This window comes from Lepeophtheirus salmonis, chromosome 5 (assembly GCF_016086655.4).
Source record: "Lepeophtheirus salmonis chromosome 5, UVic_Lsal_1.4, whole genome shotgun sequence".
In the NCBI taxonomy this organism is placed as follows: Eukaryota; Metazoa; Arthropoda; class Copepoda; order Siphonostomatoida; family Caligidae; genus Lepeophtheirus; species Lepeophtheirus salmonis.
Window position 1 is genome coordinate 21,838,256 of NC_052135.2, and position 16,572 is coordinate 21,854,827.

The 16,572-nt window shown below is 29.1% G+C and overlaps 1 protein-coding gene across 3 annotated transcripts in view; it reads left to right on the forward strand.

Annotated features, from left to right (window-relative positions):
- The window catches only part of LOC121117305 (uncharacterized), a 107,902-nt gene that overhangs the window by 22,983 nt on the left and 68,347 nt on the right, over positions 1-16,572 (forward strand). For all 3 annotated transcript variants that reach the window (XM_040711689.2, XM_040711688.2, XM_071888384.1), the window contains one exon: positions 13,360-13,562. In XM_040711689.2, the coding sequence (XP_040567623.1) occupies positions 13,360-13,562 (203 nt within the window). The remainder of the gene's footprint in view (positions 1-13,359; positions 13,563-16,572) is intronic.

The following is a 16,572-nucleotide window of genomic DNA, read 5'->3' on the forward strand; positions in this document are numbered from 1 at the left end:
CGATCCAAACCAATTATTTTTTTTTCTGTAAGATCGATGGGACCTATGTTTTCTTTAAAAGCAATTTCTACCAAACTTCTTTAAAAGACCGAATTAATTTGGTTCACTAAAATAATTACTGTTTAAGACCAATGTAGGATTTCAGACAGCTTCCCCTACAAAAATTGATAAATAAACAACTTTTGCGATTAAATCATGCGACATACTTGAGCAATACAAATATGTATTATTAAAACTATATTGTATCCTGATTAATGAATAACCTAAAGTTATTTATAAGGATTTTTTTTTATTGTGTATTAAAATTATATATACTGTTTAACCATAATATTGTAAATTTATGCTAAAATCATCATTATATTTATCTTCTTCTTTTTTTAAAATTTTGATTATTATTTTAAAAAACTTAAAATTTTATTTTTGTAGATGTACAACAAGTAAATATATATATGAATACAATATGTTTAAAACGTCTTTTCTAAGATTATAAATAATTATTCTATAAATATATGTGGTACGTCAATATAAAAACAATATTGAACAGAAGTCAAAAAAAGGGGAAAATTTATTTTTTTACTTCTTATATAAATACACCCTAAAGTTTCATCAATATATTTGAGTCAATTATATACATTATATTCAAATTTTTGCAATATTTGCAAAAATGAACCAGTTATCGAGTGTTACTTTTTCGAGAACATTATTATTCATAACTTTTTTGTTTTTTGCAAGTTCGGAAAAAATATTGGTAGGTTTGTGTTTCTTTTACAATTCCAATAAATGCTATTAACTATTCTTTTTTGCGAAATTAGTGCAAAAAAGTTTTTTACAATTTTCTTAACAAATTACGATTGGGGAAATTTTTTAAGTAAATAAAAAGAGGACTTCTCATCTAGACAATTTTTTAGATGCATATATATTGGTCTGTTATTTCAAGTTTATAACGCATTATTTTTTAATATTCATAATAATCCTTCTAAGATTCCAAGAGCCAAAAGTAAGAGTAATAGTATTTGATATGGAGGGGGAGGGAGGGGGAGGGTGCTACAATGATACTTTATGGATTACCTTACTTAACCGGATTGATATAGTGTGATTAGATTATTTAGTATAAAATATAGTCAATTTCCACATTTATATTACAATTATTAGTTTAATAGAATTATTCTCTGAATAATTATCAATTCATTTATATTTTATTGTGACGATCAATTATGACTAGTTTAAGTGTAATTTGGGGCAGACCCAAGGGGCTAATAAAATTTACATGTAAATAGAAATGCACAAAAATTCCTCAAAAAATACTAAAGTAATCCACACTAAATTAAAAAAAAAATCCTTATAGCCCCTGCTTTTGTCAATATACGTTACGGTTAAACTGAAAATTTTGGGATTTCACGAAATATCTGAAAAATTTGAGAATGTAAAAAAAAAAAAAAAATAGGTGTATAATCAAAATTAAACCATAGATTATACATCCGTATATTAACAGGTTTATTTAATAATTAATAGGGGGGATTAAAGGATATCAAACAGAATTAAGTAATTATTCTATCTTATATTTAAGGAAATATTATGGCAACATATCATTCGTATTTGGAAATCTCTTTTAAATAATTAGATATGCAATAAATAAAGGAAATTTTGTATTTTTGATAGTTTGATTACCTGAAAAGAACTTCATTTAACAGCAAGCGTTTGTAACTATTGCTCATTGCGTCATATTTTAAAGGGAAATATGTATACATGCAGCACTGTATAATATATATAGTACTTCCTGTATATTATATACATATGGTATAAAGAAAAGAAAATTGAGTATATGTATTCAGGGAGTATTGTAAAATTTATATATGTAGTTTCATTGCTATACAGTAGTATATTACGCTAAGTAATATTGCCTTAAAACCATTTTTACTCAAGGATATTTTGTCTTAATATATAAATAAATGAGATTTATGCGTCGTTTTTGTTATTTTTAGTTAAAATTGATGTTTCCTTTCATTGTTTAATAAAAATATGTTACGTGTATTACTATAAAATGCATTAAATGGTAGTTTTCTCTTGGATCCTTCAAAATTGCAATACAAACACAAACAAAATCACACTAATTAACATCTTGGTGGCCTTAAACTTGGTCCAAATTTATACAATCGATTAAAGTAATAAAAACTGTTTTTAGACGTTTCTACCTAAGTTAAAATGGTTTTATTACAATTTGCACCATTTTCTTAACTCCGAATTTTTGGTATCAATCTATGGACCGATTTTCTCTGCTATGCTGATTTATGAGTTCTACAAATATGACTTAATAAAAATACATTAAACTTGACGACTTTATTGTGTCAATTTTTAAACACACATGACGTCATCAATAGTCCATTTATAGAATCGGTATAGACTTAACTTTTCTTTGGGGCCAAATTTTTACTTCAGAGCGGTCCTTACCGAAATTCTTCAAAGGACTGAATTAATTTGGTCGACTAAAAATTATAACCGGTCTACGATTTTCAACACAAAGCCCAACAAAAATGATATGCTTACAAATATCAATGAAGTAAAAGGATCCTTATGAATAGTCAAGTGTGAGATATTTTGTCAAAAATACAATACTTACCACATCGTATCACCCATCATGTCAAAATGTTTATATTTATTTGTTGAAGTGGTTTCTTTTTCAAAAGTTACTTATGATTCAATTCAAAGATCCTTTTATCGAATAATCTCAGTGTTCATAAATGTTATATATGTTTTAATATATAACCTTGTATCCAGAGTGTCGTTCTTTGGGGGTAAACACACAAACGAGTGAACTGATCACCTTGAAATTTAGCTAGTTAAAATTTAACTTCGTCCTTGATAATCTAGTCAAATATATTTTTCCAAAAAAACCTTCAAATAATCAATATATATTTATTTTTGACCTCTTTTTGACGAGTAAACCAAATTTTAAGAGTGGGTTATCATAAATATCCCCCCCCCTCTTCCCTTTTTGTAGATCCGAATAATCCCAGGAAGGTAACATATCCGTTAATAAAAAAGTCATTAGTTTTTTATTCACAAAATAAAGTTATACAATTTTCACGCAATTTTTTTTCGTGTCAATTCTTAATTTGCGACCTTTTATGTCTTAAAAATGGAACAGAGATTTAAACTTTAAATAAACTCTGTGTACTATCGTGTATAAAGACATAAATACTTATTTATTTTACTGAGTTTTATTCTTATAACATTTTACTTTCATCTATCAAAATAGAACGTTTCCATGTGATGTCCGCATTGTTGATATCGGTCATTTTGGGAGCCTAAACAATCAAATTTTATAAGAATAAAAACTATTACTTAGTTAATATTATTATCAATTGTATGTACAGAAATATTAGAATATTGATACTTTAGAGGAGTGGACACCCTGCTTTCAGTGCAATTGTGCGCAACAGCGTTGCATCGCTCAGAGTGGGTATACACAGTGCTTTTGGTTACAACTGATACATTCTTCATTTTGCGCACTAATAAATATATACCCATTTTCTGAAGAAATCATTTTAATTTTCCAATCATGAAGTGGTTTGGTGAATGAACTGATGAAGCTTACAGGGTTCAGTACTTCCAATAAGGTTAAGAACCACTGCTTTAGAGGGAGCTACGGAGGAACTTGCATTCAGTGTATAATTTATTTTTAGAAATAAATTATCGGAAATAAAGTCCTAAATATTTATTCAATGCAATATGACAATACAAGTATTTAAAACAATATTTGTATTGCTTTCATTCTTATCAGAGTCGAAGTAAAACATATTATGCATTTAAAGGACGTAGGTATAAACCGCTCTCAATTCAGGTTTTTTTCTTAATTACCTAAATGTGTACATTTATAAATATATTCAAGTGGATTTACTCCACAATCAAATTAAAAAATTGCATTAATTTGATGACTTTTATTATTGTTATTCTCCTTGTGAAAGCCCAAGGAGAATACTAGGATGAGTTTTCAGTTCATCATAAAAGCAGACTGAATTTTTTTAAATAGGTATAAAACAAGTATGATCTTTATAGAATTGATATCTACTAGTATGGATGGCAAAACTTTGTTATTAGAAATGAAAAAACTCTTTGTGATATCGTTCATTTTTAATAGATTTTTGTAGTGTTAATATCTCTCTATGAATGATTAATTCCCGGTGTATTTTTTTAAAAATCCATAATAAAATTTTTTTTGTTTCAATATTATTTTTTCCAATATTTTCCCTGCATTAATACTCTATTAAAGGTTTTCTTATCTATAAAACAGTTCCTCCTTCTAAAATCATATATCCGACAGTTGATGTTCATAAGGGTCTTAATTCAGTATTACCTTAAGTATTTCTCCTTGGGCTCTACGAAATGTCTATCCCTACCTATTAACCTTGTGTCTGCTTCGACTCTTTGAGGATGACAAACAATTCCTTTATAAAGGGCCATTAGAGCAAGGACCACAATCCCCTCTTTTGAATGAAACCCCACACTAGGTAGAATCTTAAATATTTACACTGAAGAGGCCATAAATAATTAAGAAATAATGTTCTATTTTTTTAACAAAAATGGTATTTTTAAAGGAGTAAATCTTTTTTTTTTTTTTTTTTTTTTTTTTTGCAAGTCATTCAATAAAATATGCACAAAATTCATTAAAAAAGGCCAAATAAATAAATAAGGGTTTCTATCAATTGGAAGAAAGGCCCCAGATTTATTTTCCAAAAATGAGAGATTTTTTAAATCTGATTTAAAGAATGAAAAGGGACTGGCTCATTCAATTTTCCTCCAGGCTCCAATCTCTCATGAGAAAAATACACCCAATCCTGTGCTGCTGAATTTACAACTTTTTTTTTTCCATTTCATTTGTTATCTTACATTCTTAACCTCATAAGCTATTATATTTAATTAATTCAAAAGTTAAACATTGTTTAAGTGATATATTAGCTTTTGAATTTAAAGAATGGCTAAGGGATGAGTTACCATACGCAAATTGAGGGAACTTGAGACTTATATAAAAAGGAAGAATATTTATTTGTTATAATTTGTTGTAAGTAGAAAACAGTACCTTTACCTTATATATAGAGAGGATTGAAATTATAAATTAAGAACAAGGATTAAAAAAATATACATCTTTGTTTAAAACTTAATTTTTTCTACGACTAGTTAAGAATAATTATCGCTATTTTCTCAATGTGCTCCCGAGATGTCTAAAAAATTATCAACAATAAAAAATCTATTACTGCTAAAATATCATTATTCCATTACTCCCAAGAAGAGCATACGATCATCTTTATAAAATGCGTCTTCAGTGGTTTATAATATGTAAATCAAGAGTAAACAGGTGAAGAACATGATTTCCAATTAAAAGTGAATCACTTAGGCTGTGTAAAGTGTTTATATCATCTTTCTACAGTTATAGATTAAAATGGAATGAGGATTTATCTTTTAATTAACTTTAAATTATAAAGACTTTGTATTTATCATTTCTAGCTCATATTATTATAAAGAAAATGATAGAAAAATAGAGATTACTTAATTATTGTTTATTTAAATTACATGTGTCGGTACGGTCTTTTTAAGAAAAAAAATGAAATTTATGAACTCTTTTTAGATATTTAAGAAAATATGGGCGATAAAGATTTAATATACTCGTTCTTTTATACATTCTAATAATAAGCTATGGTGGGCAAGTAGATTATTTTGTTACATACTGCCCGGGCGGCCGAGCACCTTTATTTTTCATGAAATCTCCAGTTTCATGGGAGAAACCGTCGAATTTCAATATAAATTAGAAATGCAATAAAATTGTTTTAATTATATAAAACAAGGATCGTTTTTATTAATTCCAAAAAATATTTTTAACACAGACACAAATCGAGTCTCATGCTCTTTTTTTCTTTTCTTTTTTTTAAATCAGAACATAATTACCTTAAATAAACTTTTTTTTACACTAATCTTTTTATGTTGTCACTAATTATAAAATAAATGTTTTTTTATCATCAACAATCAAGGTTCGAATATTCATAATCTCGCAATTCAACTCAAATTCCTAATATGATTAACTTTTTACGACCCAAAAGGATCATATGGTCATCTTTTAAAAATACTCACTCAGTGGTTTATGATATGTCATTCAGGAACATGTTTTTTTAATTAATTATGTCTCTGTTAGAGAGTAATAATATCATATATCATCTTTCTAATGTCTGAAGGCAACAGGGAAATATATTGAAATCGCACTGTGACATTTTTTTTTCTTTAAACTGTAAATAATAATGAATTTATATTATAAGTTCCAGTTCATATTTATAAAGAAAATGAATGAAATATAGAAAAGACAACTTTATTATTTTTTTTAAATTGTTTGTGTGACTGAACAGGCTAAATAGTCTTCTTTTCTTTTAATATGTGCTAAATTTAATTGGTAACCCTGACAATTTGAAGAATGTTTGAGAAGAGAGCTGCTTAGCTGTCTTGACATTTCATTAAATTAGCTACAAGCTGCTATGAGATGAAGAAACTAAACAAAAGCCCCACACCGTATCAAGCAAGAACATATGCTGGAATTACACCGTTTTCGATCTCCTAATTTCTAATCTGAGGAAACTTGGTCCGATTATATTTAAAAACCCAATTCTTCCTTTTTTAAGAATATATTTTTTAGTACTTTTTTTAAGAACCCGGACAGGACTTAAAAAGAGAAAATTTCTAGAGGAAAGAGGACAGCTATTCATCCTAATTAATGTGAACAATAAAACAAACAGAGCATTGAATATAGTTTTTTTATCTCAAAGGTCCTTAAGTAGTTTGATGTCCAAAAAAGAGCACACTAATTATAGTCAATATTAAAAGGGGTCTGTTGTGGAGTGCTAAAGTGTATTTATCATCTTTCTACAGTTATAGATTGAGATTGCATTGTGATTTATTGATTTATTAACTTGAAATCATAGGGAAATTCTATTTATCATTTCCAATTCATATTTATAAAGGAAATGATTAGAAACAAAATATAGATATATATATATTTTTTTTCTTGTCTGTCTGTACAGCTCTCTTTTGTTTTTATATGTGTTAGACCAGATTTGACTAGGGGTACACAGGGAGTGGGCTGGAGAGACTGTAGCCCCCCTCCTGAATTAAGGATTATCCAAAAAAATTAATTTTTGAGAATAGCTGTGGATTTCTTAATTTATTCAGAATATATTTGGATTTTTTAATTTTTTTCTAAAAAATGTAATACAGCAAATGAAACTTTGATTTTTTTTTTTAAATTAGTTCTTGAACTATTTTGTGAATAGCTATAGATTTAAAAAAATATCCAAGAACCAAGCCCCCCACCCCCAAAAGTAAAATCCTGCAGACGTATGTGCCAGGCGTTGTGACGGTCTGTCGCTTGGGGGAAGTAACTTAAATTTTTTACAGTCCCCTTTATGTGAGTATATATTTTATATCAATCAATTTTATCATTCAGGGAGTTGTATTATCTTGCCGTAGGACTTGTCCACTTTCTGACACTTTGTTAACAAACTAATATAATCAAACAACTCATATGCTCCATTACCAACTGATTTTGGGCCTCTCTTTTATGTTTGTTTTTAAGAGGAGAAGTTGTGTGATAAAATAAAAGTTTATCTGAATTTTTGTATGTTTGCAGTTGAGTTATTTTTGATCTAAGAAATAGGAATGCAGCAGTGGGTGGGTGTAGCATATGCTCAGTGTGTCATATTTATAATAAATAAAAGTTGAAAAAAAAAAGCTGTGTAGCAAATATCTTGTAAAAAGACAGTGGAGTATATATCGATAATATTCTAACAAAGTTAATCGACTTCCTAATAATTCCAAGCAATGTCGGTGTTCCTCCTACTGCTTTCATATACCTAGAAAAATATTTACATATGTATCATGTAAGCTCTCATCTTCAAACATTTGGAAAATGTGTATCAAACTTGATTTAAAGCGTAAAAATGCCTTCAAGGCCAATCTGATATAGGGTATACATACATAATGTATATAGATCTTTTGAAATATAATTCTTTATTTCCTTTTCTCATCAAAGATGGTAGCTACTCCATGCAGGCCTTGATATCATGAAGAAATTGTTTGTATTTCTTTCACATCAATTTTCCTTTAAACTACTGTGTTTCAAAGGATAGGGCGTATCATGTTTTTAATACATATTAGTACCTACCTATGTATGTACAAATTTATAGTTAACATGCACATACATATGTATATTATGTAAAACTTTAATGAAAAGGGATCTAATTCATACCAAAAGAGCATCTATTCGAACATAAAGACCGTTTACTCAAATATAACTATATATTTGTTATAGTATAGTATTAGGGTGGATCATATTGTGTATTGGTGATCTTAAAATTTTAGCTAAAATTGTAAATTTATCATCCTTTGCATACAGTTTTATTCCTAAACACAAATGAAACATTGGATAAATTACAATGTATCTACCATTAAATAAGAAGAGAAAAGTGAACTAAATAATTGTTCGTTTTGTAGATTAAGTAATTTGTAATACAATAAATATTAAATAATCAACTAATCCTGAAATAAAAATTGAATATCGAAACTACTTAAACAGTAAAAGTATGGGCATGAAGTATATTTATGCTTACATTGTCTATTGTAAAAATTTGATTACGTTTGACTATTTTTTGTGGACCATCCTTGAGAATAAGGTCAATGCTACTCATCAACCCAACCTTGACTCGCTTAAGGCAGCCATCCCAAGGAAAGTGAACTCATATTCGGCTGAAATTGTTACGGTATGTATTAGTTTCCGACACCGTGTTGAAGTTGTTGAGGGATTATTTTATTATTTCTTTAGTATATACAAAATTACACAAAATTTCATTGTAATAAAGACACAAACAACAATTTTGAAAAGTTTATTTCTGTCGATACCGCCAATTATGAAGTAGGGATACATGTGGTGTGTTAATACAAAAACAATTTTGATCAAGAATAAAGAAAAGCAAACAGGATAATCAAGAATTTTAACCATGCATATCTTCATTGGATTTATGAGACATAACTTGCCCTCGATATAATCTTTCAAATAGGATTAATAATAATAGTTTGTTGATAGAAATTGACGATAATTTGGCAAGGAGTACAAACGTTATCTGGATTAAATTTTGTAGCATGTATTTGTCTTGACATGATACTTTATTGTTCCTTGTGGTATTCATTAAAAAAATAATATAATACTTTGGCACATGTTTTTTTTTGTTTTGTTTTTTTCTGAATAAAAATACGACGGACTAAAAAATTCCTTGGAAATCTATGCTACATACCCCCGAAATTTGAATAAGAAGCCTATAATTGATTAAAACTTGTTAATTAGGCTATATGTACATATACAAGCAGTGATACCCTGCATTGGTCTGAAGTATTAGTTGTCGACGAATAAACAAACTTTGCTTTGATAATATAGATTTGCTTTATAAATATAGCTCCCTCAACAAATGTTCATTACTAGTCTCCGCTTTTCATGAAACTCACACTCTAAAGAACTTTTTTTTAAATTTCGACAGCAATTCAGTGCCTTCTCTCTACAGTTAGGCATATCGAGGAATGGGATCGACCCCCCCCCCCTTGCAATTATGGTCCTCCTAATCATTTCATGATTTTTTTTGCTTTTTCAAAAGGATGGAGTTTTTTATTCAAATGTGTACATAAGCTAATATTATGATCAAGGGTCAGAAAAATATGGTATTTTTTTTTGCATAGTATTTAATGAACATATTTTAAAAATGCCAAATATGTTATAGGTTTTTTATTTACTGCACTTCACAAATTAATATTTAATGTAAAAAAAACTTTGATATCTTTGTTATTCATAGAGTAATTCATGCGACCCTTAGGACCCCTAACGGGAAAAAAAGTATTATCGTAAAGAAGACAAAAATTGGTTTTGTGATCTTTGCTTACCAAGTTGATTTCGTATCTTAGGTGAAGAGTGAATCGAGACGGGTTGTTTATACCTTGCATACCAAATTAGCCTAGTACAGCCAAAAAATGGTTTTTCAATAATTATATGTTTAAGAATATTCTATTAATGGAAAGCCTAACCTTTTCTCCATTCAAAGTGGAAAATATATTATTTTTATTCAAAATTAGAAAACAATATACCAGAATCTAAATATGTTATCAAAGATGTTACACACATTTTTCCGCACCTTAGTTGTCTATATTAATCAATCAAATTTTGTTAGATGGGTCTTTTTTGTACAGTCCCTGTTGATCCAAGAAATAACTATTTAGCAAGGAGTTTTTGCAGCCAATGCTTGCTTAGCGTGTCTTATTTTAAATAAATATATTAAAAAATAAATAAAAACTTTGTAGCAAAGCTCAGTGCATCATATTAAAAATACAAATATAACTCACGAACAAATTCCTGGAATTACGCTCCGTCTTTCATGAGCACAGAAAAAAGTTCAATAAAGTTCTTTTGATAATTGAATCTATTTAGGAAAGGAAATTCAACACTCAGGAATAAAATAAAAATGACAACATCTAAGGAAAAGATTACAAATTCCCAAAAAACGGTCCAGCTAAAAAAATCACAGGAACTATGCATATTATTTATGTCAAGCAAATTGAGTTTCTTGTAAGTCTGAGTAATGCCGCGTAGCCTTGTTACTGATTAATAAAAGGATAAATATTTTATGGATAAAGGGATTATTTTAGTAGTTGTTGTAATAGGGTTTTGCGTTGATTGAAAAACTTTTGAGGTAGAAATTACTTAGTTAGAGAGTCTCTATCTATTACGTAGGTACATACCTACATAATATATGTAGCGTGCATGCATACATGGGTAGTACTTAATAAGTTCAAGAATAAATATTTATATAAACTTCTTTATATCTATATTCGTTTACATATACTCCTGGGAAAAGAAAGAAAGGAAAAAAAAGATAGGGGTAGAACTAAAGGAAGGACTGAAAAAACTTTTTGATTTATTATTATGGATTATATATACACATACAAATATATATATATATATATTGGAAATAAATGTAATCAGGCCTTTGTTATTCACATTCTTTTATTATCATCATATTCAGGGGAAATAATATGAGAGGAGGGGAAAAAAGGTGAAGATGATTGAAGAACCAATGCTATGTTTTTGCTTATTTCAAATAAAAGACCTTGAAACAATGCTATATAATTAATTTTGAACGGGTATTTCGTAGAGTACAAGCAGAAAAAAACTGTTATTTTTCTCTACGATTTGCCCTTACCGAGTAAGGTGGTCCAACACAGATAATATGTATTATATTACCTGACTTATCCCTTTTTGACTAGTGAACTAGTTTTCAGGTAGGGTATGGTGTTCGGAAGCATTCCTTCTTGTTTATTCTAAGGCCTAAGTTCTTCAGGGGCATTATCTTATTTATGTCAGATATGTTTAATAATTGAATTTTATTAATTTAAATCCCTCCTCTTCCTACGTACCCTTCTCTTCTTGCTAATGACTTCCAATAATAACCTTTTTATTTATCATATTAAGAATGATCAAATCAGATAAATCAATAGTATACCATGGATTCAATATTTTTTGTTTGCATACTCATTGGGGTGGTCCTTAAAAATATATGCTTTACTTTTAATTGTCTCACCTTCCATTTTGTTCCCATCATAATCAAATTTGACTTTTATTAATATTTAATGGTGGTTCTTGCTTCCTAATGTTTTACCCTATATTGAAAATTAGCACAAAAAAAGTTCAATATCGAATAACATAAAACTATAATACTAACTTTGTCTGTTTGCATAAATTCAGGGGTGGGCAGAAGTATCTGGACAATATTTTTAAATAAGAAATCCATACTAGATGGCATTTTAAGACAAAAATTATCTCATATAAAATTTTAATTGAACAATTAGCTGTTGTAACATTCAAAATATCAGTGATCCCCCTCGGCATTGATCGCCAACTGTTAACGGGAAATAAAGGCTAAGCAGGCATTTATTACATCTCTCTTGTTTAAGCAGGGAATGTTCCTCTTTGCCAAGAGCTTCAGAGATCTCAAGGAGCTGTGAGAATGTTTGTTTACCTTCCTTCTCAGCTTTGATTGCAACTAAAAGTCACACAGATTAAGGTTAGATCTATCGGAAGGCCACTAATCAACTTTGATAATGATGTGGAACTGGCTGTTAAGGTTATACATACCAGTTTTGGTAACAGGAAAAGGTGCTTAGTCTTGAATTCCCATTAATCTTATATCTGGAGGGTAAATGGATTCCAGCTATGTCATTAAAACATTCTTAAAAAGGTCCAAGTTCATTGAGGAGGTCAACTAGAAACCATTGTTAAAAATAAATATGAGCTAGTCGGACATTCCCGTCACTTTTAATACAGCTAAACACCATTATCTTGGACGGGAACTTGGTCTACATCACAGGAGGAACATTACCTCTGCCATTTGGCAGCCAGAGATCATTCTTTTTGTTGTAGGTAGCGTCCAAGCGGAAATTACTCATCACTGAATAGCATTAGGGTACCTGGATTTCATTTACAAATTAGACGGAGTTCTTTACCTATTTTTATCCTGATGTCAATCATCTTCATTGTAAGACGCTGATGCCTTCCCTTGATCTAGAACTTCAAGCCAAGGTCTGCCTCAGTTCTTAGCTTAGTCTCTTATTGATGGACCTCCTTAGAGTAAGAGCAGCTTTTGAGATACTAGGACTTGCTTTTATGGACCTCTTGAGCCCAGCCAGGAAGTGGCCATTCCACTTTTTGGCTTTGTGTGAGCCACATGAGAAATAAGAAAGCCCTTAACCGCCTTTTGACTTTATTGATTGCCTAGCATCGTTGAAGGCCTCAAACAATTCTGCAATGACTTTACGTTTGTCCTCTTGCTGCTTTAAGATGAAACGGAACAGACTAAGTATAAACACAAAAATTCGTGTCAATGAAGTACTTCCAGACAGAGTTAGAGCTTAGCAAGATAAGCAGCATGAAAAAAGCAATTGTTCCGATACTTCTGCTTACCTCTGTATATGGTATGCCAAATACCTTTACTGGCTTAGTAGTTTTTGTAGTTTCAATATTCAATCATTTTAAAAAATAATTTGATTAATTTAATTATTTAGTATTTATTGATTACAACTACTTTAAATAAAAGACGAACTATTATTTGATGGGCTCTTCTCTTTTCATTTAACAATAGATAAATTATAATTTATTGTACGTTTCATATGTGTTTAAGAATAAAAACGTGTGCAAATGCTGATAGATGTATAATTTTAGTCAAAAGCTTAAGATCCAACCTGTGAATGTTTCTATAATGTTACAATGTTTGGTTTTATATATTTCAGCTATGCTTGGAAAGATGAGTATGGAATATGGAACTCCCCGTCAAAATCTGGAGTCTCTGAGTCACAATCCTCCTGCAATGAATTAATTCTTGTTCGCAATAGTACAAATGGTATGAAATACTTTCGTCGGCTAACAGCTCCTTGTGCAAAGAAAAACTGGTTCATTTGTGCAGGGAAAATTGATTCTTCAAAGTATTCTGGGGGTGAGTCACTTTGAGAAAATTATTTCTTTATTATAATATGTCAAATTTTTATATTTCAAGTTAAAATATTCGTATTCATTACAAATAATAATCGTTCTAACAATAGCGATGAAAATAAATAAAATATGCTCACAAAATTTAGTAAAAATTAAAAACGACATAAAAGAAGTCATAAAGAACTCGACTATAAGTATGAATACATAAAAAGAAAACCATTCTACAAAATGTATAAGAAGACAATCACAGCATTAATTAAATGATCAATAGAGCCAAAAACATATTACTAGATCAGAGGTAAACACTATCCATTTTATGTAAAGCCCTCCAAAATATTGAGCTCCCTTTCTACATTTTTTTTATATATATTGGAATCAGATCCAAGTAGAGTATATATAGTTTCTTCAATTTTGCAGATAATCGCTTCTAGTTTGAAGCCATTCGGACAATGAGGTATGAAAAAATAAATACAATCTACAATGTGGTGTGTTAATTTTCTTGCACCCAAAATACAATTTTAAATTTGAATTTACAAGTAATAAATATATGTATTAATCATGCTATCATAGAAAGAGTTCTATTATTTTGCCACTCTTGATCGTTATATAAAAAAACTAATATAAATCAACATTGACAACTCCCCATTGGAACGGGTTCCTATGATCCACTCAACTTCTGTTATGTTTGCCTTTTACACTTTTCTTTATTTTTAGTCCATAGAGAGTTATAACTGGCGTTTTTTTAGAACAGCAATACTCTAAGTGTCCCAAATTTTCAATGCTATTTTGCTAAAAGGAGAAAGTTTGGCAATTTAGTCTAAATTATTTTATTTTTTGAATAATAAGATACAAAATTATGTATGTATTTATATATACATACAAATTTATTAATGAATGTATTGTAGACTATAGATGTATACCTGTTATCTACCTGTTGTAGTGTTTTTCTATTCTACTATGTAATATATATAATACATATATAAGCTTTATAATTGATTAAAAAACTAATAAAAAAACTTTTCCTAGTTTCGAATAGTACATTAATTAATAATTCAAAATTTGGTTGTATCTACATTATGAACAATGTAGACAAAAATCAGAAAGTTTAAAAACACAAAATTATCAACACCGTATCAAAGGAGAAACTCTTCATTTAGATTTAAAATAGTCTAGGTATGCTTTAATGTTATTTAATTATATATAAATAACACTTTTTTATATCCCAAGTCATCAGTATTTTAGGATAAGGAATCAATTTATGACGACTTTATTTATCAACTAGCTCCTAATGTCATAAATAAAGATAGGATAACAAATCTATACAGTATACACTATGGCAGTGGTACCCAACCTTTTTCTAACTGTGGACCGATCACCGCTTGACCATTTTACTTAGGACAGGGAGCGGGAGCTAATAATAATAATAATATGAACCCACTGTGTGTTGTTATCTAAGTGGCAAATCAGTTTAAAAGGCGTCATTACCTCACTTGAGAGCCTATTGCCGCATATTATGCAATAATATATACGCTAGGGTGTAACGAAATGACAAAAGTCGGTAACTTGGTCTGACGGGATATTTTTTATTTTGCATTATAGTTCCAAACATGCTTCCAATAAATAAACGTTCCCTTTTGGTACCACGTCTTACGCGCATTTATTCTCTTCATTTTTAATACTCAAATCTTGTTTTTTGATACCAAGTGACCAATATATTAGTATCAAATATACTTTCGTTGTTCATTTATTGCATATAAAACACCCTATTTTACCAATTTATAATTTTAAATTACAAATACTGTCCATTAAACTTTTAAAAATACAATCTTTTATTGTATATTCCTAAATTTCTAGGGCTGATTTGTTTTTATTGCAGGTTGCATATTTTTATTTTATATTGTATAACTTTGATATTTTTCATTTATTATTAAAATTTGATACTTTTTTTTCGATAATCTTTCAAAAAGAGACTATGAATTTTTTAAGTAAATTGCTTCTCATTATTTTTTGAAATGCTGTGAGCTACTTAGAGAACCTTATGTAGGACCTATAAATGAGTACGATACTGCATCTATTATGGCTGACGTCCTTCTACTTTCTACATGGAAAGAAACAAATGTTAATTTATCATGCTATCTATCTGCACAATTGACACATCAATCATTGGAAGAGCAAAGCTAAAATGGGATATTAAAAACATGGAAAATATCATCAAAAGTTTTGAAAAATTATTATTTTATGGGAGTAAACTAATTTTGGTAAAAATGGTGGCTCCTGGGGTTCTCATACAACTAATAGAGAAACTTTTGGGCCCTAAACTTGTTTAAATAGTGTGTGAACTTCATACTAATAAATTACCGCTATGTTACATAATAGCTGGGCTCGATGGTACCAAAAATGGAGATAACTCGTTTTCAAGAAAATGAATAATATATATGAAATTTTATTATGCGCTTATGTATTATAAGATGGGGAACTTGGGAAAATTATTTGTGGTGCCGTTCACGACTTTGAATTTGATTATAAATTCTGAAAAATAAGCACAAGTTTCCCCTTTTGTAAAATCTCTGAAAGCCTCGTAGAGGATTTGTCTAATGATCAATTTTAGGCTTGTTGCATATATAAATAATGATCATCTTAGGAATTGCTGATGAATAACTTCTTAAAATGGAAATTGTTATTGCTTAACTTTCAATATGGCTTATAATGGCAAGTTGTTTTGTACGACTTTGTAAATAAAAGTATGGGTTGGCTGGAGATTAAAAAAAAGTTGCGTGTTATAGTTGAGTTCATTATGAATTTTTACTTCCGTATGTGGTTCAAAATTAGCATTTGTTTTATATTATTCATACAATTTAGCACACCTGAAAACGAGTTAGCTCCATTTTTGGGACCATTGAGCTCAGTCATTTTGTGACATATCAGTAATTCATACAGTTGGTGTAAAAAAAATGAGATTTGAGTAGTAAAAATTAAGGTAAACGTCAAAAAAATAAATGGTATTAGAAGGTAAT